General features: G+C 48.2%; 1 protein-coding gene across 2 annotated transcripts in view; it reads left to right on the top strand.

The window, feature by feature from the left end:
* SDK1 (sidekick cell adhesion molecule 1) overlaps window positions 1-20,569 on the top strand; it is a 2,285,003-nt gene that overhangs the window by 1,840,262 nt on the left and 424,172 nt on the right. For both annotated transcript variants that reach the window (XM_085629198.1, XM_085629197.1), the window contains one exon: window positions 9,892-9,990. In XM_085629198.1, the coding sequence (XP_085485324.1) occupies window positions 9,892-9,990 (99 nt within the window). The remainder of the gene's footprint in view (window positions 1-9,891; window positions 9,991-20,569) is intronic.

Genomic DNA, 20,569 nt, shown 5'->3' with positions numbered 1-20,569 from the left:
TTTCTCCTCAGGAAGTATGGCGTTGAAGTCATCAAATGCCACATGCTTGCTGGGGCGTTATGTTCATGCCCTGATGGACTCTATAAAAACTTTGGCCCCTAAGTTACCTGAGGGGGATAAGTCGTCCTTCATGGAGGTTGTGGCGGACACTCAGGCAGCTGCCAGGCAGGTGATCCAGTCTGGGCTGGATACGGCGGACTCTGTGGCGAGGATTATGGGGTCGTCCATTGCTGCAAGGAGACAGGCTTGGCTCCGTTCCTCAGGGTTTTCTGCAGATGTCCAGGCCACGCTGGTGGATCTGCCCTTTGATGGACAAAAGTTGTTTGGGGAGAAGGCAGATTCTGCCCTTCAACGTTTTAAGGACAGTAGGTTGACGGCGAAGTCCTTGGGTCTGCAGGTTCCTGCTAAAGGTTCAACTTTCCGTAAGGCTAGGGGATTCGGAAGATCATCCTTTCGCTCCTTCCGACAGCCACAACAGCAGCAGCAACAACAGCAGCAGAATCCCCTCTATCGCTCCTATAGAGGGAAGCAAAGGGGTCGGAGAGGTTCTGGTCATAACCCCTCTTCTTCCTCCTCCTCCTCTGCTCCAAATGAGGCTTCAGGGAAGCAGCCCTAGATCCCCCATCCTGGATCATGTAAGGCCTGTGGGGGGTCGGGTGTCCTACTTTCTACGGGGTTGGAAATCTGTTACAACCGACCTTTGGGTTTTGAACCTCGTAGAGACTGGGTACGCCCTTCCCTTTCGGGAGTTTCCTCCCCCTTACCCTCCTTGCCAAGGTTATTGCTCGGAGGACCACCTGCTTTTCCTGCAGAAAGAAGTTCAAGCCTTGTTTCAGAAGGGCGCAATAGAGGTGGTTCCGGAGCAGGAAAGAGGTCAGGGATGCTACTCCCGGTATTTCCTGATCCCCAAGAAGGACGGCAGATTGCGTCCGATTCTGGACCTCAGAATCTTGAATTTTTACCTGAAACAGGAGAAGTTCAAGATGCTGACCCTTGCGCACGTTCTTCAAGCGTTGCAGCAAGGAGACTGGATGGTGTCGCTCGACTTGCAGGACGCGTACTTCCATGTCCCAATCCTGAAGTCGCACAGGAAGTATCTCCGTTTTACGGTTGGGTCGCAACATTATCAGTTTGCGGTCCTCCCGTTTGGTCTTACTACTGCACCTCGAGTCTTCACAAAGGTGATGGCAGTGGTGGCTGCTCATCTCAGGAGGTCGGGGATTCCGGTTTTTCCCTACCTGGACGACTGGCTTCTGAAGGCAGAGTCCCCGGAGATGGTGCAGCGTCATCTGCAGGTGACAGCTCAGCTGTTGTTCGACTTGGGTTTTTCAATCAATGTGCCCAAATCTCACCTGGTGCCCTCTCAACGCAACCTGTTTATAGGGGCAGTACTGGACACTACTGTGTGTCGAGCATTCCCTCCTCCTCAAAGGATTCTCGACATTCAGGAGATGGTCCCTTTATTCCACAGTGGAGCGGTTGTTCCAGTTCTGAAGGTCCTTCGCCTGCTCGGTCTGTTCGCTTCCTGCATTCTGTTGGTCAACCATGCACGCTGGCACATGAGGGCGCTCCAGTGGTGCCTCCGCAAGCAGTGGTATCAGCACAACGGGGATCTCGGGGAGTCGATCAAGATCTCCGGAGAAGCTGCAGCGATCTGTCTTGGTGGAGCGTGGAGGGCAATCTGTCCCAAGGAAAGCCTTTCCATCTACCTCCATCGGTGGCCACAGTGATAACGGATGCCTCCACCCTAGGGTGGGGAGCTCATCTGGGGGATCTGGAGATCAAAGGTCTTTGGTCTCCAGAGGAAAGGTTGCTTCATATCAACCTTCTGGAATTGCGGGCGATTCGTTTGGCACTCAAGGCCTTCCTCCCTTCCCTTCGCGGTCAGTCAGTTCAAGTCCTGACGGACAACACGACCGCGATGTGGTATATAAACAAACAGGGAGGAGTAGGGTCTCTTTGTCTCTGCAGAGAGGCCTTACGACTATGGTCCTGGGCTCAGGACCATCAGATTTGTCTGTTGGCAAATCATCTGGCCGGGGTGCTGAACGTGCGTGCGGACAGTCTCAGTCGGCAGTTCTCCGCCGACCACGAGTGGAGGCTCCATCCGGAGGTGGTTCGTCACGTCTTTCGGACGTGGGGGACACCTCGGGTGGACCTGTTTGCCACCCGAGAGAACGCGCACTGCCCGTCATTCTGCAGTCTCCAATATCCGATGCAGGGGGCGTTGGGGGACGCGTTTCAGTTGAGTTGGGGCTCGCGACTCCTTTACGCGTTTCCTCCCATACCCTTGATTCCTCGGGTTCTGAGGAAGATTCGCCAAGACCGGGCCCAAGTCATATTGGTCGCCCCGGATTGGCCAAGAAGGGTGTGGTATACAGATCTTCTCCACCTCTCCTCGTGCCCTCCGCTCCGTCTCCCTCTGAGGGCAGACCTTCTCTCGCAGTCGGAGGGGCAGGTTCTACACCCCCACCTCCAGAGCTTACACCTTCATGCCTGGAGATTGAACGGGGCAACCTGAGTTCCTTCTCTCTCCCACCTGATGTGGTGGACGTTATTTTATCGGCCAGGCGACACTCCACCAAGTCTATATACTCCTACAGGTGGTCTAAGTTTGTAAAGTGGTGTGGAGAGAGATCCATTGACCCTTTAAAGGCTCATCTTTCTGATGTGCTTCAGTTTGCCCTTTCCTTGGCTCAGCAGGGCTGTGCTGTGGCCACGGTCAAGGGCTACCTTTCGGCCTTATCGGCATTTCTGTGCCTTCCAGATCAACCTTCGTTGTTTAAATCTCCGGTTGTTCTGAGGTTCATCAAGGGCCTTACAAACATGTTTCCTCCCACTCCCTTTGTAATGCCTCAGTGGGACCTTAATCTTGTTTTAACCTTTCTAATGGGGTCCCCATTTGAGCCTCTTCATAATTGTCCTTTGAGGCTGTTGTCCTTTAAGGTGGTTTTTCTTGTAGCCATAACCTCGGCAAGGAGGGTGAGTGAGCTTCAAGCTCTTAGTTCCAAACCTCCTTTTCTTACCTTACATGCTGAAAGGATGGTTCTCAGGACCAGGGCTGCTTTCCTGCCAAAAGTTGTTACTCCTTTCCATTTGGGGCAGTCTATTACCCTCCCTGTTTTTTATCCACCCCCTCATCCTTCCAAAGAAGAAGAAAGACTCCATCGCCTTGACCCGAAGAGGGCTATGAGTTTTTATTTGGACAGGACCAAGGACTTTCGTATTGATGACCAGCTTTTTATTGGCTACGTTGGTCGTTCTAAAGGTAAAGCGGTGCACAAGCGCACGCTGTCAAGATGGATTATACTGACCATCAAGATCTGCTACGCCCTGGCTGGTAAGACTCCTCCTGAGGGTATTCGTGCTCACTCTACTAGAGCTAAATCATCTACATCTGCTTTGGCCAGGGGTGTTCCTGTGGCAGATATTTGTAAGGCCGCGACTTGGGCCTCCCTCCATACTTTCGCAAAGCATTATTGCTTGGACTCTGAGATGAGGAGGGAGGGCCACTTCGCGCGTTCTGTCTTGCAAGACTTTCTGGTATAGAAAGGTGGACACCCTCCTCCGGGAGTGGGGACTGCTGTGGGAATCTATTCACAAGGTGAGGAATCCACTGGCAGATGTATCCATCAGAAGAACAAGTTACTTACCTTCGGTAACGCTTTTTCTGGTGGATACAGTATCTGCCTGTGGATTCCTCACTGACCCACCCGCCTCCCCGTTGTCCACCTTTGTATACCATGAAAGAGGTCTTGTTGGAATGTTTTGATATTTTCTTGTACATTTGTAGGCAATGCTGGTTTGTTTAGCATTCCTTTTATTTGTATGCTGTGTATATATGTTGGTATACTGTATACTGTGTATACTTTGAGTTTGTCGTTGGTTCACCTGTTCGCCTCGAAGGCACGGAAAAAATGGGTGGAACTGACGTCATCACGCCGACGTGGGCTTCTTATGGCTCCGATGACGTCGTACGGAGTCGCGTGCGGAGCCGATGTATTGTGACGTCGCCCACGTCGACGTGGAATGCTGGGGAAGAAAAGTTCCGTGGAATGCTGGCGCAGGGGATATTCACAAGGTGAGGAATCCACAGGCAGATACTGTATCCACCAGAAAAAGCGTTACTGAAGGTAAGTAACTTGTTCTTCTTACAGATATATCGTTACCGAAGGTAAGTAACTTGTTCTATTCTGTGAATTGAGTCCCCGCACATTCCACGTCAAACAAGAGACTGTCATACCAGTACTAGGCATACCAAAAACAAAGCATGTGAAAAAAGGAATCCACCACATTTCCAAATTGCGAACAGAAGGCGTGAGCAATGCCCAGAACATTAGAAAGATCATCTAGCCACACATACATCCCCCACGACCCACACCCACTTCAGCAGCCCCAACACGCTAAAGCCATCCCGAACATCCAGACACAAATCCCCAGTACAGCATCGAGGAAATAACCATTGAAGGGGAACACCAATGCAGGGGGGCGCCGAGCACAAACTTCCTCCCGGTGTAGGTAGGAGGTGGCCGAGCTATCACAGCAAACCAGTCCCGGCTCCCGCACCAAAAACGTGAAAAAGCGTGAAGGGGGGCCCTCCAAGTTATGCAAGAAAAACAGTATGCTGAAACGGGCAACAGCCAGTTAATGCGAACAGAAAAATATTACTATGCTCCGCATTCATGCCCCATCCCAATGCATTTCACCGCTCATCAGAGGCCCCAACATGCACAATACAGTGTAATAGTAAAAACAAAGTCATGATCTCAACATCACTCTGACCAGTAGGAGTTAAAGACCACTGGGCCCACCATCCGTGTCGTCCAGACCCACAGTCTCGTCCACCTCCGCATGCCTTGGGGACCGACTGCGGCGGGAGACAGCCTTAGCATATTCCAGAGCTGATTTCGGGCAGGTGGAGAACTTAAATTTTCCATTTTCCTCCACTTGTAATTTGCAGGATAGAGGATGGCATATGGTATATTTGCAGCAAGGAGGAGTTTTTTAGCTGGCTGGTATTCTCTACGGGCCTCCTGTACCGCCTGCGTGAAATCCGCAAAGTAGGCGAGGGTGTTACCGTCGTGAGTAATGGTGCCCCTCTCTCGGGCCAAACGGAGAACCATGTCGCGGTCTCTGTAATTAAGAAGACGGGCAATGATAGGGCGAGGAGGGGCATCTTGTGGGGGAACGCGCAGCCAGGGAACGATGGGCGCGCTCCACGATGAGAACCTGCGATAACTGATCCGTCTCAAAAATGTCCCTCAGAAGCTTCTCCACATAGGTCTCGAGGCGGCTGGTGTTCGTTGATTCTGGCAGTCCCGTAATGTTGCTGCACGATCTAGCTTCTAAGTCCTCATTGCGAGCCTAAATGATAGCGAGAACTTTCTCCACGTGTCTCGGCCTCCCCCAAACGCTGTGCGTGCCTGTCCAACTTGGAGGACATGTGGTCCATGCGGAGGTTCAGATGGTCTATCTTGCCATCGATTGACTGTAAGCTAGCCTGCACCGCAAGGAGCGTTTTGTCTCTATTAGTGAGGTGTTCATTAGGAGTGTCCGAATCCGAGTCCGCATGCTGCGCAGATCTGCTAGTCTTCCGGGGTTCGAAGGTGAGGCGCGGCTGGCTTTTCCCCATGACAGATTTGAGATGCAGTAAGCCCAGTAAGCCGGTGTAGTAGTGAAGCACGGGCCTAAACAATAGCACCAGCAAGACTCAGTCCCAAAAACCTGAAGGAGGTGCAGTGCTCTCAATGTGATAACTGGCAGCAAGGATAGCTGAGGTTCCTCCCCACTGCAATGGGAGCAAGCAGTCTCCACCCCAGGCAAACCGGAGCTGAGTAGCTAGAGCACTAGGTCAGCACCAGGGTCGAAGGAAGGGACACCAACAGCAGAGGCCCAGGAGACCCACACCTCCGCTGGGCCCTCCACACCAATGATGTAAGGGCGAGGAGTGCAGAACAGGCCCAGTTCCTTTATTGGGGTAGACAGTCAGAGGAAGCACTGCAATGAGTAGGCCCGAGGAAGCTGGGGCAGGCCGCGCTGAATACTCGTAGGCCGCACCGTCACCGACCACATCAAAGTACGCCCCACAGCAACAGGCCCTTAGGCGACGGCAAGGGCGGTATCCGGTCACCGCCACACCAGGAACGGCAGTGCCTGCGGATATTTTCTGAGGCGTCTACACACAGTGCAGATGGCAGTAGGAGGGGTCTCCCAGGTTACAACCAGGCTGGGCGCCGGAGTATGCAGGAACTGGAGATTAGCCAGGCGTAAGGCGCTCAGGGGGCAGGCACACGGAGATACAGCCCGATACACAGCAGCAGCAGAAAGCGGGCTCGCGGCAGTCCCACGACCGGCCGCGAGGTCAGGACATGCAGAGCAGCAGTCAGAAGGCCCGGCGGCGAAAGGTCACGCAGACTTAGGCCCAGTGGCGGCACGGCCCACCAGTCCCCACCGTAGCCTGCGACTGGATTCCTGCCAGACCCCGCTGCCCAAACCACCGCGCTACAGGCGTAGAGAGCCGCACCCACCCCCAGCACTCCCAGCCCGCCTGCAAAGCTAGCTGCAGCCCACCTCAAGTGCCTGGTCCAGACGTGATCCGAGCCTCCTCACCGTCTGTGCAGGCCCACAGCTTCTCAGTCAGTGATCTCCACAATGGCGCTGTCTCTGCGCTCAATCAGGATGTTCCACAGCCTGTAAGGGCACTGTAGCAGGCAGCTGGGGCAGAAGGCCGCACTGGATGACAAGGATTTTGTCGGATTATGAGCTCAGCCGGCGGAGCAGCTCTAAAGAGTGGCCATTTCTGGGACTTGAATCTTGTTCTTACTTATCTTATGTGTGCTCCCTTCGAGCCTCTTCACAACTGTCCTCTCATGCTTCTCACTCTGAAAAAAGCCTTCCTTGTTGCTATCACCTCTGCCCGCAGGGCGAGTGAGATTCAAGTTCTATCTTCTAAGCCCCCTTTCTTCTCTGTGCATATGGACAAAGCGGTGCTTAGGATGAGGTCCTCGTTCCTTCCTACCATGGTTACACCATTTCACATAGACAAACTATCATTTTGCCCACCTTTTTCCCAGCTCCGCACCCATCCAAGGAGGAGGAAAGACTCCACCGTCTGGACCCTAAACGTGTCCTGTCCTTCTACCTTGGTTGACCGCACAAAAGATTTCCAGGTCGATGATCAACTCTTAGTTGGCTATGTAGGTGCCAAGAAAGGTCGAGGTGTTCAAAAGTGTACCATCTCTCTTGTCCTTTGTATTAATCTGTTACGCTTTAGCGAAAAATGAACCTCCACTGGGGCTGCTTGCTCATTCTACTAGGGCTACGGCAGAAACTACTGCACTAGCATGTGGAGTTCCACTTCTTGACATCTGCCAGGCGGCCAAGTGGGCATCCTTGCACACGATCACCAGCATTATTGCCTGGACAGTGAAGTCCGGAGGGACGGCTATTTTGCCCGTTTGGTCCTCCAGGACTCTCTGGTATGAACTTAGTTCGCAGACCCTCCATTGGAATGGTATTGCTGGGGTTATCTATTCTAAGGTAAGGAATCTATAACTAACAGTCTCTTTCAGATGAACAAGTTACTTACCTTCAGTAACGATGTATCTGTAAGAGACATATTGTTAGTTATGGATTCCTTACTGCCTCACCCATCCTCCCCGTTCTGCGTACGGACTTCTAGGGATAGGGACTCCATTATAGGTCCCTAGTTCTGGCGCACCAGTGGTCAGTGTCTTTCATGGCTCTGTGCCTCAGGCTTGGAAAGTCTTGTCAGAGCTGACGTCAGCCCGCAGGGACGGCGTCTATGAGGGCACCGTGACGTCATCCCGGCGACCATGACGCAGAGCCGATCAATGCCACCTACCGACACGCAGGGGTACTGCTAAGAAAAAATTCTGCATGCTCCCTGTGGCCTCCCCATAGGCGCCTGTGTGGTTGCCGTCCCGACCTTTCACAATGCTGCCATTGCAGAGTTGTGATTGGCTTAGGGGAGGGGAAGGAGCCTGCCTGCTTCCTGTTCCTGCGGAGGCTGGAAACCAGGAGCAGACCGGGCAGTGAAGACGCGTGACCTGGGAAAGGTAATTTTTTTTTTTTACATCCTCTCCCCCCCACCCGTGAGCAATGCCAGCCGAGACTGCAAAGGGGCAGTTTAGAACTATTGCAGTATGAGTGATTTGCAAGGTATGGAAGACCGCATGGATTTGAGCTTGCTTCAGGCAATGTTTTTGGTAATATCAGAGAAATCAACTGTTAAAACCAGACACCAGGCCATAAAACAGGGTGAAAACGGCCCACACACTAACCTGTCAGACCAACCCATTGGACTCTGCCTGATTGCCCTGTAGGCAGTCCTACCCCTGCCAACATGCTACAAAGGATCAAAAGCAGAATATATGATCATATGATAGAGGAAGAGGATTGCATAGTAGAGTGGAAGCAAGGCATGGCTGCAGTCGCAGGTGGCATGGCTCATGGGTGGGGGGGCAGGACGGGGGTCACGCAGGGTGGGGGGACGGACGAGTAATCGCGAGGGAAGGGGGGGCCGCGCGGGAAGGAGGGGGGATTTAAATAATTTTTTTAAGTACCTTTCCCGGGTCCTGCGTCTTCACTGCTTGGTCTGCTCCTGCTTTCCTGCCTCCGCAGAAACAGGGAGCAGGCAGCCTCCCTCCCCTCCCCTAAGCCAATCACAATGCTGCAATGACAGCGTTGTGATTGGTCGGGACGCCGACCTGGGAGGCGCCTATGGGGAGGCCACAGGGAGCATGCAGCCTACATGAAGAAAAGCCATAGTGTCCATGACTGGTTTGCAGTCAGTGCTCTCAGGAGTGGGCAAGCCACTCCTCTTCTGCCCTAGAGCAGGCCCGCCCACCTTTAAGCCCCCAACCAAACCTTCTGCTTGCTCGCAGTGCAAGAAGCAGAAACATAAAATGGTATTTAGGAGCCGCCCCTGTAATAGCATTCCCACAACCCATCAGAACTGTTCCTGTATAGTTTGATTCATGGAAGTCCCAGAGTCCGGTGTTTGATTGAGCACTACCTTTAAGTCATCCTGCTTGAAAATACATCCTCCGGAATGGATTTGGAGGACAGCAGTACAGAGTTCCGCCTGGTTGGCTCTTGTAATTGGCTACAGCTGATTGTGATGTCCCTAGAATGTAATGTTGTCACAGTGATGTGGCTGGAATATGGTGTCTCATATGGAACTTGGAAATATCACTTGCGCTTGGATACCGGCGTTGCAGGATGTGCTCATGTTGGGGATTAAAATGGCGTAGATCTGTTTCCTACCACCTTTACCGCTTGTTTGGCATTGGACTTGGGTCAACATAAATAAGAATCAGAGCAGAGGGGAAGAGAAGGGGGTTATGATGTAAACTTATGTTTTCTAATGTTCATCAATTTTCAGAAAAGGCTCATTCTTCGATGAGTACTGTATTGTTCTGCCCCCGACTCCAGCTATGTGGTAGTGTTCACGGTGCATCTATTTGAAATGTCTGAGGCAAGTATTTGTATCAAATTCTACTCTAGGACTCTTAACTCGTGTTAAAGTAGTATATTAAAAAAACGATTACTCAAAATTTGTGGTATGGGTCATAGGTATGTTGGCGCTTCAAAGGAAATTCACATACATATGTTAATATTCATTTATATGACGGTGCTGTAAGGTGTAGAGTAACCACCAACTCTACAAAGGAGAGCAAGAGCTCAACGTAACAATTTTGCAAATCCCCAGCACTTGTAATTATTACACTTTCAAACGTTTCACACGAGTGAAACGTTTTGAAAGTGTAATAATTACGAGTGCTGGGGATTTGCAAAATTATTAAAAAAACGAATTCTCATGCTAACCAAACGTGCCTCTCTCTCATTAATTATGCATTTTACTTTCAGTCCCTGGCCCTCCAGTGAAGATGGTGTTTCCGGAAGTAAGACTGACATCTGTGCGGATCGTTTGGCAGCCCCCAGAGGAGCCCAATGGGATTATTCTGGGTAAGAGAAAAACGTGAAGACGTTGAGTACAGGTACAAGTACATGGGCTGAAAGCATGGCACGAGAGTTAGAAACCACACACGCCTGACTTCGGGGGCAAGGAAAGTGTTTCGTTCCTGTCCAGTAGTTAAGCTGCAGTATTCTGCCCAGACTGTGTGTCTGTTTTATGGTCTCGAACAAATGTTCTGTGATGGCTTTTAGCACCCAGAGAGGAGCCCTCAAGACGTAACCTAGAAATCAGTAATTACTTTTATGCGAGCATTAGATCCGAAACATTTCACAGGTAGAGTAAAATTTTGCAATTTAAAAAAAAAAAACGCTCCTTGAACCATTTCAGAAGGAGCGGAGTATGGCGCGGAGAGGCTTCCAGTGCCGCAGGGGGCAGTCTCCATCTAAGTTGCGAGACCGTCACCTGTAGGTTTATGCTGACCAATAAGAAATCAGTAAGTGATCTGACACAAACCCCACCCACACAACCACAGTGCATGCAGGCTAAGTAAATAAATACACAACACAACTTTTGTTTGGGAAAATATTGCTGCAGGTTTATTCCGTACAAAAGTATGCAATATGGTGGGTTATCTTACGGGCGATCCAAGGGCAGGCAGCTGAACCAACCTATGCTGTCCGGCCCGCCTGATGAGTTGAGTCAAGCAGCACTGTGGAGAACCCAATCAGTGCTGCACCTTATGGGGTGATCCTCTTTCCGGATCACGGGACACATTGGTCCTTTATTACTCATGCCCCTTTCAGGGTGGAGCGTAGCAAGGCAACCCACCCGGTTGTTCAGGCCCACAACTATCCGAAGGACTAACGGGACGCTGACACGTTTTCCAGGAACCTACCATTAGGCTCCTGGGATTAGGCTCTGGCACCCCTATTGTGCCCTGCAGAGGTACCCTTCTGTACCCATGGCGCAACAGAGGACGCCCTGGATGGTGGGGTAAGCATATATACCCCCCCATGCCTAGCGCGCCACAGGCAAGCAGAGGGGACTCCTCCCAGAGTCCCGGCATTAGGGGGGTGGGTTAGTGCCCAAATGTCACTAAAAGGCCGCCCTTTTAGGGTGGCCCCCTGCATGGGCTGCGGGCAGCCGCAAATATATGGTGGCAGCAGTGCTGCAGGTACTCTCCCTTTCAAATTGAAGAAGTGCAGGTACTCAGTACCGGACAGTGCCTGCCCATTTTAAACACTGACGCAGACTGCTTCTTTTACATGTTTCTTAATGTTAAAATGATGAAAGAACAACATCAAAACCCATTTTTTTAGAAACCATATCATGCGACAGAACAGCGGTGGCCGGGTTGCTTTGCCTTCGAGGCAGGAGTAGCATGCTGTTTTTGGTCAGCTTTCACTAGCAGAGTCCCTTGTCTTGGACGACATTCCGAGAGCAGCTCTAATACAGTTTTCACGCAGTGCCAGAGTCTCCTGACCCACTTCTTAACACCAGATGGGATGTGTTTTAAGAACCCAAGTTCCTGTTCTTTTCAGTTTCCTCTGCATATTTGCCTGTTCCTGCTGTTTTGGATGAGAAAACAGTGCAGGCCGTTTTTAGGTCTCGCCTGACCCAGCGCATGCACTGGTCTGGCGAGACATTTTGAGAGGGCTCCAAAAAGTGCTACCAGGCCACCCTAGAGCTACAGTGCATGTGCGCGGGCGCGCGCGTCGCCCTTTACCGCGATTACTTTCCCTTTTGCGGCCGCTTTGATGTTCTCCGTGATGCTTCAATAGATTGCAGCAGTTAAAACAAGCATTGGCATAGCCAATAGGTCTCGCTTTTGGGACCTTATAAGTGTTTAGTTATGCAACTGTTGCATGGCTAAACACTTATAAGGTCCCAAAGGCGAGACCTATTGGCTATGCCAATGCTTGTTTTGTGTGGCTCTACACATGGTGCTTCAAGTGGAACGAAATAGTCGTGGGTTCTTGTAAGGAGTCAGGTCAATAAAGCACAAACAAGGAATTTTTCTCGTGGGCGTGACCTGGGTAATCAAGGGCGTGGCTTAAAACATAAACTAGAACCATGCGCTTTACGCAGCATTCCTTCGTGCGTTTTCGGTTATTGCATTCAGACTTGACACACATCAACAAACAAATGCACCTAAAACAAGCCAGACCTATTGTTCTAGCCAAAGCTTGTCAGTGGGGCCAGATAAATGAGTGATAGCAATGATATTGTTGTAAATAATTTGAATTGAAAATGTTTCAATTCTGAACATATGAAGCTGTGAATTAAGAGTCAAAGATCTGTGGAAGATGAAGCGGGCTTCAGAGTATCTCAGTTACTTCTGTTCTCCCCTTATCCATTTTATCTGCAATGTTTCATTTTGTTGGACACACTCTTTTTCTGCTCTCATCTTTCTGAAATCCACCATCTTTATATCTCACACGTCACCTTCATCACCATTTTTTAACTCCGTCGCTCTTCGTGTATTTCCTTACCTCACATTCCCTTCCCCATTAATTTTGTCCATCATTCTTCGCTTGTCACCAGATTCCCAGATCTTTTAGTGCTGTCTGTATTGCAGTAGCTGTTTATACCTTTTTCACAGTTTCACATACAATGGTAATTGCAGCTGACACATATGTGACCATTACTCTGTGCGCTCTGCAGACAGGCGAGAGCCGGATGAGCATGTATAGTCTGAACACATTTATGACTCACGGATAGGCAGCTAGAGGAACTCGCTCGGGCTTCAGCCTTTACTCCAGAGTTCCCAATCGTGTACCGTCATGAAGACCCACTGAAAACTTATACTTACCCCGACACCTGGAGGGGACTCGGTTCACAGTATATGCTATACAAATCCTCTGAAGCATGTAAAGAACCTACAGGGCCACATTTGGAAAAAGGAAATACTTTTAGGGAATGCAAGATGAAGTTCACCTTGAAATGTAAACAGTGACTGCATTACTGACATGGATTACCTTAAGGGTTTAACAGTCATTTTCAGGAAATCAGTCTGTTTTTTGGTCTGTAAGGTTAAGGAAATAAATATGGGTTCTGAAAGGACTCCTTTGTCGTAGTCCAGTTTTAATTATTGCCGGGACTGATTACAGACAACAGGACCTGCCCCATTTGAAGCCCTAGCTACCGATGACTTAAGTTATCCAGTATTGGGGTATCTTTCATAGATTCACATGCCTGCATCATTCCCTGTCGCCGAGGCGGGAGTCCTGGCACTCCCGCCTCAGCGACAGGGAATGATTCAGGCATGTGAATCTATGAAAGATACCAATACTGGATAACTGTAGTTACAGGTAAGTAACTTGTTTTCTTCTCTCTTACAAGCACTTATGTTGTTGATACAGAAGCACCACATTTAACAATTTGTTACACTATGCCTTGAATTCACATTATGACTTTGATGATGTGACAAAGTTAGTCCTCACTGCACACGGAGCCAAGCCAAATATACCAGCTGCAGAAGAATTTCACCAGTCCTGGTGGGAATCTTTGCACTAAAGGGGACCAGACCCACTAGTTGTCCTTGCCCCATCACCTACTGCTGAAGGCTGGGCTTCACACATACCTCTTTCCAGAGCTCTTCATACAGTGCAAATTTGGGAGCCTTACCTTTGCCAAGGATTGTTGTAGGAAGACATGCGTACTAGATCCTGTCAGTTGGTATACCGTATTTAAAAGTTCATCACCGTAGTATTTTGCAGCATAATGTGGCACATTGTGTGGCAGCATTAGATTGCTAATTTGTCTTTTTAGCGCATATTAATAGTGTCTGAGCAAAGTTTTTCTTAAACATAATTAGCACCAGTTTGACACCACGATGCACCAATTAGCAACTAATAAGTAATCAATTAACCTTTGCAAAGTGTCTGGCACAGCAAGATATCACATGTGGAACTTTTCCAGTAGCTTTCTCTTTCGAAGCTAGATTTTGTTTTAAATTTCAATTTCAATCTGCAAATTATGCAGCAAATGGTGGATTGTTGCACATCCAGTGTTACGTGTAAACAACAACATCCCAATAATTATATTATTGCATTGGCGCTGCCTAAAGGAGACTGTGGAAAGGGTCTTGTTCTCTAGGTCGCTATCTTTTGGAGCAACTTGAAGACTATGGATGAGATTCTGAAAAAGGGAGACCTGGGAGGTGCAAATGGAACATGCTAATAAATGTGTTTTGGCACAAGGTACCTCTTAATACACAGTAGGTGAGAACACTGTTGCAGCTTTCCTAATGAGATACGGAGGTTTCTCCAGTCTCTGGAAAAAACTGCTGGCACCTCTGTTTCAGCAGGTGAAGTACATAATGAGCTTTGTGGGAAAGCAACAAGTATGAACAAATAAATACATATCTGGGTAGGACAACTACTGTGTAAGGGCAACCAGTTTACCCTGGTAACAGCTGGTCGTCATCCATAACTAGTTGTACACTTCTGTATTTGTGTGCACACACTCATTAGCAGCCATCATGATACCCTGTTCAATCAGGTACGCGCTCATCTTCTAAACACCTCCTACAAAGCAAAGATCCAGAAATACTCCACAGTATTCATTTTAAAATCACCTAGGCTACTTTGCTCTACTCCTAAGCACCTTTCCTTACTACCAGAATATCTGTCCACCTCACTCTTCTTCCTCACCATATCCTCACCTCTAGCTGCAAAGCCATGAATTTCTTTGCACCATTGCAAAACTAAGGCTTTTTCTTTAAGATGCAGACACATATAGGCAAAAGAAAAATTGGATGTGAAGATGGGGTCTCCTAAGTTTCTGTCTGCAGCCATGAAGATGACTTTTATACCTAGACTTTAATAATAACACAGAGGATGCATGGAAACTTCTGGGTAGGTCAACAAATGTGTTTTTCAGTGATTTGAAGAGGGCCCCCAGTGAGGGACAGGAAGTGCTGGGAACTGGTTTCATACTTTCCAACTTGCAAATGAATGCCACAGAGTGAGGAAAGGGCGGGGCCCTGGAGGGGTGCAGGCCCTCATGCTGAGAGCTTCCCAAGAGGCACTCTGCCCCTCACCAAGCCCCCACGACCTTCACAAAAAAACACAAGCATTGGCATAGCCAATAGGTCTCGCCTTTGGGACCTTATAAGTGTTTAGTTATCCAGCACAATATCCTTGGTGCAACAAAATCAAATGTTGGATGGCTGAACACTTATCAGGTCCCAAAGGCGAGACCTATTGGCTATGCCAATGCTTGTTTATATATTGTCAAAACCTGCACGAAACACACAAGCTTCACTAATCATTTCAAATGGCAAATACACAATATGTGTTGATTTTTAAAACCTAAATAAAAGGCATTGTCATTTACACTCCCAATAGCTTAAACTCTTGCAAATTCAAGATCTATTGCATTTCAAATGCTTGTGTTTACAAGCGCCCCATGCCATGCTTTCACATTAATAGAGGCCACGCCCCTTTCTTTAGACCAGCTGTGTCTAAAGAAAGGTCCGCAGCTGCTGTTAAAGTGAAAGTGAGGTACGGGGCGCTTTTGCCAAGAAAAGCATGCTATTTTTGGTAAAAGCGCCGTGTCAGGAACCCAAGATTACAAATAGGTTTAATTGCGCATCGAAGACTCAAAGTTTGTACACCCCGAGCAATGGAAGGTTCATGGGTGGAGCTGACTCGGAAATGGCGCCAGAAAAGGCCACCAGAACTGAGTAGCTGTTAGCGTTCTAGTGTTTGGCTGAGAACGCGCTGGAATCCTAGGTGAGGCTCGCGCTGCCTAGGAACTGCGCACTTCACCAAGAATTCTAGAGAGTCAGGTACGCATTCCAGTGCGCTCTGACCAGAAGAGTTTTCAGTTCTTGCTCGAAGGCTTTTTAGAATCTACCCTGAAGAGTTTTCAGAAGTCAGTAGATACAAGTTCGAAATCCGAGTTCCTTGAAGTACAGTGACTTTTGAGGAAAACAGCAAATCTTAGTTGTGAAGATTTCGCACCGAGTCGTCAGGAATAGGAAGCAGCGTCAACAGGAGGATCTGAAGGAAGCACAAGAAAAATGAAGCTAAGTTAACGAGTGTATATTTGTCACGTCAGAGAACTGAAGTAAATTACCGAAAGCAATAGAGTCATAGGGGCAGATTTATGAGCCCCTTGCGCCACTTTTGCGTCACTTTTAACATGGGAAAAGTGGCGCAAAAGTGGCGCAAGGGGCTCATAAATCTGCCCCATAGAACTTACTGTGAGGGAAATGGCTTTACTGTAATTCTTCGCAGAGGTAACGAGTAGTAACGACAAGTCCTGAAAAAGAATTGCAATATAGATTAGAACTCTTGAGCAACTACAAATAATAGAATAAGATAAAACCATACTTACCACAGAAATAAGTCGTCGAACAATAGCTAAGTACAGAGAGAGAAATACCACCACGAAAAAAGAAGAAAGCATTAAACACACAGATGAATAATTACCAATAGGAAAAGACCTCAAACACAGTAAGTAGCATACCAAATTAAAATAGATAACGTCAGGTTTAAAAGAGAGCAGAAGTTCCTAACAGATAAATGTAACTATATTACAGGTGTGCAAAAAAGAAAAAGAAGCTGTGAATTAAGGCAGATACCAAGGAAGATAAGACATAGGAGAGTAAAGAGAAAAATAGGAAAGTAAGTGAGAAGCTCAGAGAGAAAGATTTATATGAGGCAGATAAAACTTGGGTTCTAGCTATTTCTTTTTTTTTTAATTGCAGACGAAGAATATAGTTAATGAAATAAAAGCACACACATAAAAGAAATAGAAGAGAAGCAGAGTTCTGAAATTAGCATGGTAAGGAAATAAGGCAATAGGGGTTAAGAGATAAGAGAGGTTAAGGACTAAAAGTTTATGATAACAATAACTCTTATCTACAGGTTATCTCTTCAGCAAAAGAAGTCTGCTGGACGGACTCTTGAAAGAAGCCGCAGAACAGTCTCTTCTCTCTTTTGTTATTTATCCACTTTCCCCCTTCCCCCTAGATAGCCACTCTAGAGACTTGTCACACTAAGCTCTGGATTGCTGTCGGGGTGGATTTGAGAACTAGCATCTCTGTTCCTGTGTAAGTTTGAGTACCGTAATTAGAGTCTGACACGCCGCATGCCGTAGTTTAACTTTAACAGCGGCCACAAATCTTTCTTTAGACGTGGCTCGACTAAAGAAAGGGGCGTGGCCTCTATTAATGTGAAACCGCAGCATGGGCTGCTTGAAAACAACCAAAAATTAAAATATTGAAGAAAAAACACGCGGTTGTCTGTGCAGCAGGAGCGGAGCATATTTAAAACTTATAGCACTGAGTTAGTAAGGAACAGTTTTGGAAAATTAACATCGCCCCCATCACACAGCGTCTGTGCAGTGGGTTGGGGGGCAGATTTATAGCCGAAGCCCATTAAGTGAAAGTGCTCATAGCGCGCTGCAAATCCCCCCCCCCCCCCAAAAAAAATGGCTACCATTGCTAAAGCTGGCGTGTGCTCTTTACATTAATTACCAATAAAGAAAATAGTGCACACCGACTAGATGAAACAGACTGTGTTAAGACCACAAGTTAAAAAGTCCAGTCGTTATGGGAGGTTACAAATGCAGACAAGGCGGTACCAAGGAGGGACTGGTAAGCCTATTCACGAATGAAAGCAACGTTTTTGAAAGGACTGTAACAGGAGCCAATTAAAAAGAAGGGCGGGGAAATGGGCGGAGTTTTTATTCTATTACTCCAGTATTGGAACTTTCATAAATTCCCATGCTTGTATCATTCCCCGTCGTCGGAATGGGAGTCCCCGGTATACATAAAATAGCAATAGAAACCATTCCCAAAACAGAACCTAGGCCTAGGCTCATTCTTGTTTTGCAACCTATCCACCTCTTTTTGTAAAAGAGACCATTAAAAAAAAGAACAACCAATCAGATTAGCCTCACCCCCTAGAACCCTCCTGAGAGAAGCTCAGAACCTCATATTTTCTACCGCACGTTGTGCAATGGAGTCTCCACTGAGCTCTGCTCAGTTTTTGTCCTAGAACTTGGATTCTAACAACTTTTTCAGCAGTTTTTTCTTCAAATTCTTCAGGATGTCGGATAAAGAGAAGAAGGCCCTCTTTAAAGCATGTGCTACCTGTGCTAAAAAGAGGTTATATATTGAAGACAAGCACAAGGACTGTATTTACTGTCTGTACCCAGACCATAAGGCTGCAGACTGTAAGATATCCCGCACTTTTTCTACCAAGACTTTGCGTGATCATGAAGGGCGTCTTTTGACCTGGCTCCAGAAGCTGAAATCAAGAAAGGAGCCAGTGTCCAGTGACAGCAATGAAACATCTTCTGCGACCTCTTCCAGAAGGTCTGTAAAAAGGGGTAGAGCTTCTCCTTCACCTTCTTAGAAACGCCCTGGTAAGGCCTTGAAAAAGACCTCTGATAGGTCTTTTGGGGTTAGTCCTGTCGAATCTCCTCACCAAAGTGTAAAGGAGAGGGAAGGACTATCAAAAGGAGTAAGTTCTGAGAGGAAATCCAGTTTTGTTCCTCCAACATCTCCTCCAGCGGCTTCAAAGACCTTCAAAAAGCCATCATCATTGACTTCTGTGGTGAAATCATCAAAAAAGACTCACTCGTCGACAACGCCGTCATCGATTCCGTCGACAAAAAAGCCTAAGGTACAGTCTTCTTCATCTTTCACCCCATCGACGGGCTCGTCGACGGTAGTTTCCTCGTCACCAGTACTTACACAGGGCTCTTGTCGACGAGTTCAACGCCGGTGGTATTTGTATCGTCGACGATGACGACGTCGTCGAGAATGTCGACGACGAGTGTGACGACGCCAACAACGTCGATGATGACGAGGACGTCGATGACGATGATGACATCAACAACGACTGCGCCGACGACAGCTGCGTCGACAACGGTGATTTCCTTGTCGAGGATCCTTTCTTCGTTGATGATCCTTTCTTCGATAGTCCCGTCAACGGTGGAAATATTTTCAATTTTGCTCAAGAAACGTCAAATCACACCGGAGATGACTTCGCCAAGGAGGGTGATTCCTGTACCTCCTGCACTTCTCCTTGAAGAAGAGGAATCGGATGAGGAGGAGGGACCTTTTGGCTATGCTAATAGTCCTTCTCAGCTACGTGTCAAATGCCAGGACACGGATTCTGAAGGGGAGTTTGAGGATTTTGAGCAGTATGGTCCTCCCTCTCAATATCAACGAGTCTATCATCAGGTGATGATCCAAATGCCCTCCTCCTTGCTAACAGACTTACAAGCTATGCTCTTGGATTACAGGAAAAGATTTGCAACACAGCCTCCTGTTCCAGTAGGAGTGCCGGTTACTGCTGTTCCTCCTGATCGTCCCGTGGCCCTTCAAGTACCACAGCCTCAGCCAATGCTGGAAGTGCAGGATGTTCCACCTGGTGCGCCTCCCGTCCAGGATGACACCTCTGACGACGACCAAGGCAATGTCACTATCCCGGATCCAGATGTAGAGTGGGATGACTATGTCATTCCGGATCCAGCTTCTCCTGCTCCAGCACCTGTTGATTCCCCCCTGGTGGATATAGGCGGTTTCCATAACTTGATGGAGAGGGCCGCTAAAAGGTTCGACCTGCCCATGACCAAGGTGGAATCTGAGTGCTTCCTTTACGATTTTAAGGAACCTTATAAGAAATCGGTCCGGTCAATTGTGGACCATGTGTGGAAGGAAGGTTTAAAAGCAATGCAAAATCCAGCCACGGTCATTCCAGTTTTACCTCGTCTGGAGAAGAAATATAAGGCTCTGGAGGGTAGCCCAGCCTGTTTAACCAGCCAGCCTAAACCGGACTCTGTCATCTCGCAGGCCGCTCAGAGGAAATCTAGAAATCCTTTAGCTCCCCTTACCACTCCTCCAGATAAAGAAGGCAGGCGTCTAGGTAATGTGGGCAAAAGATTTTCTTCTATGTCCAGCCTGCTGGTCAGAGCAGCTAATTAATTGGCTATACTTGGACGATACGATCGGCAGATGTGATGCGACCTGTCCCCCTATCTTGATCAGTTGCTGGAAGAATGAAAGAAAGAAGCTAAAAAGTTTCTCCAGGAAGGCGAGATAGCATCAGCAGAAATCATTGATTGCGCAATGGATATTGCAACGACTGCCTTTCGCTCCTTGGCTGGAGCGGCTGTCCTTCGCCGACAGGGCTGGTTGCGGGCCACTTGGTTCCGCCCGGAAGTCCAGAATAAAATCTTGGATCTGCCTATTGATGGCGAAGCTTTGTTTGGAAAACATATAGATGATGCGCTCCAAGATATTAAGAAGGATACAGAAACAGCAAAATCCTTAGGGACTCGGCAGTACCGCAAGTTCCCATTCAGAGGAGCGAGGGGAAGAAGTAACTCTTCATATAGGGGAGGTTACCAACAACAATGGTACTCCTTGTATGGTTCCCAGTCTCAATCCTACAAGCCGAATTACAACTTACGGCAGAATCAATATTCTTTTTCTTCTTTCGCTCATTCAAACAATGGAGGAAGGCAGGGTCGCCATGGGAGAGACAACTCTAAGCGCCAATAGCGGCTTGGTGGCTCTGACTACTGTGCCCTCTCCTCCTGTGTCATCAGAGGGAGGCAGAGTTTCATATTTCCTCCACAACTGGCAACAAATAATATCAGACC

This window comes from Triturus cristatus, chromosome 10 (genome assembly GCF_964204655.1).
Source record: "Triturus cristatus chromosome 10, aTriCri1.1, whole genome shotgun sequence".
NCBI lineage: Eukaryota > Metazoa > Chordata > Amphibia > Caudata > Salamandridae > Triturus > Triturus cristatus.
Note: the sequence above shows the minus strand (reverse complement) of the source record. Positions and strands in the feature narration are given on the sequence as shown.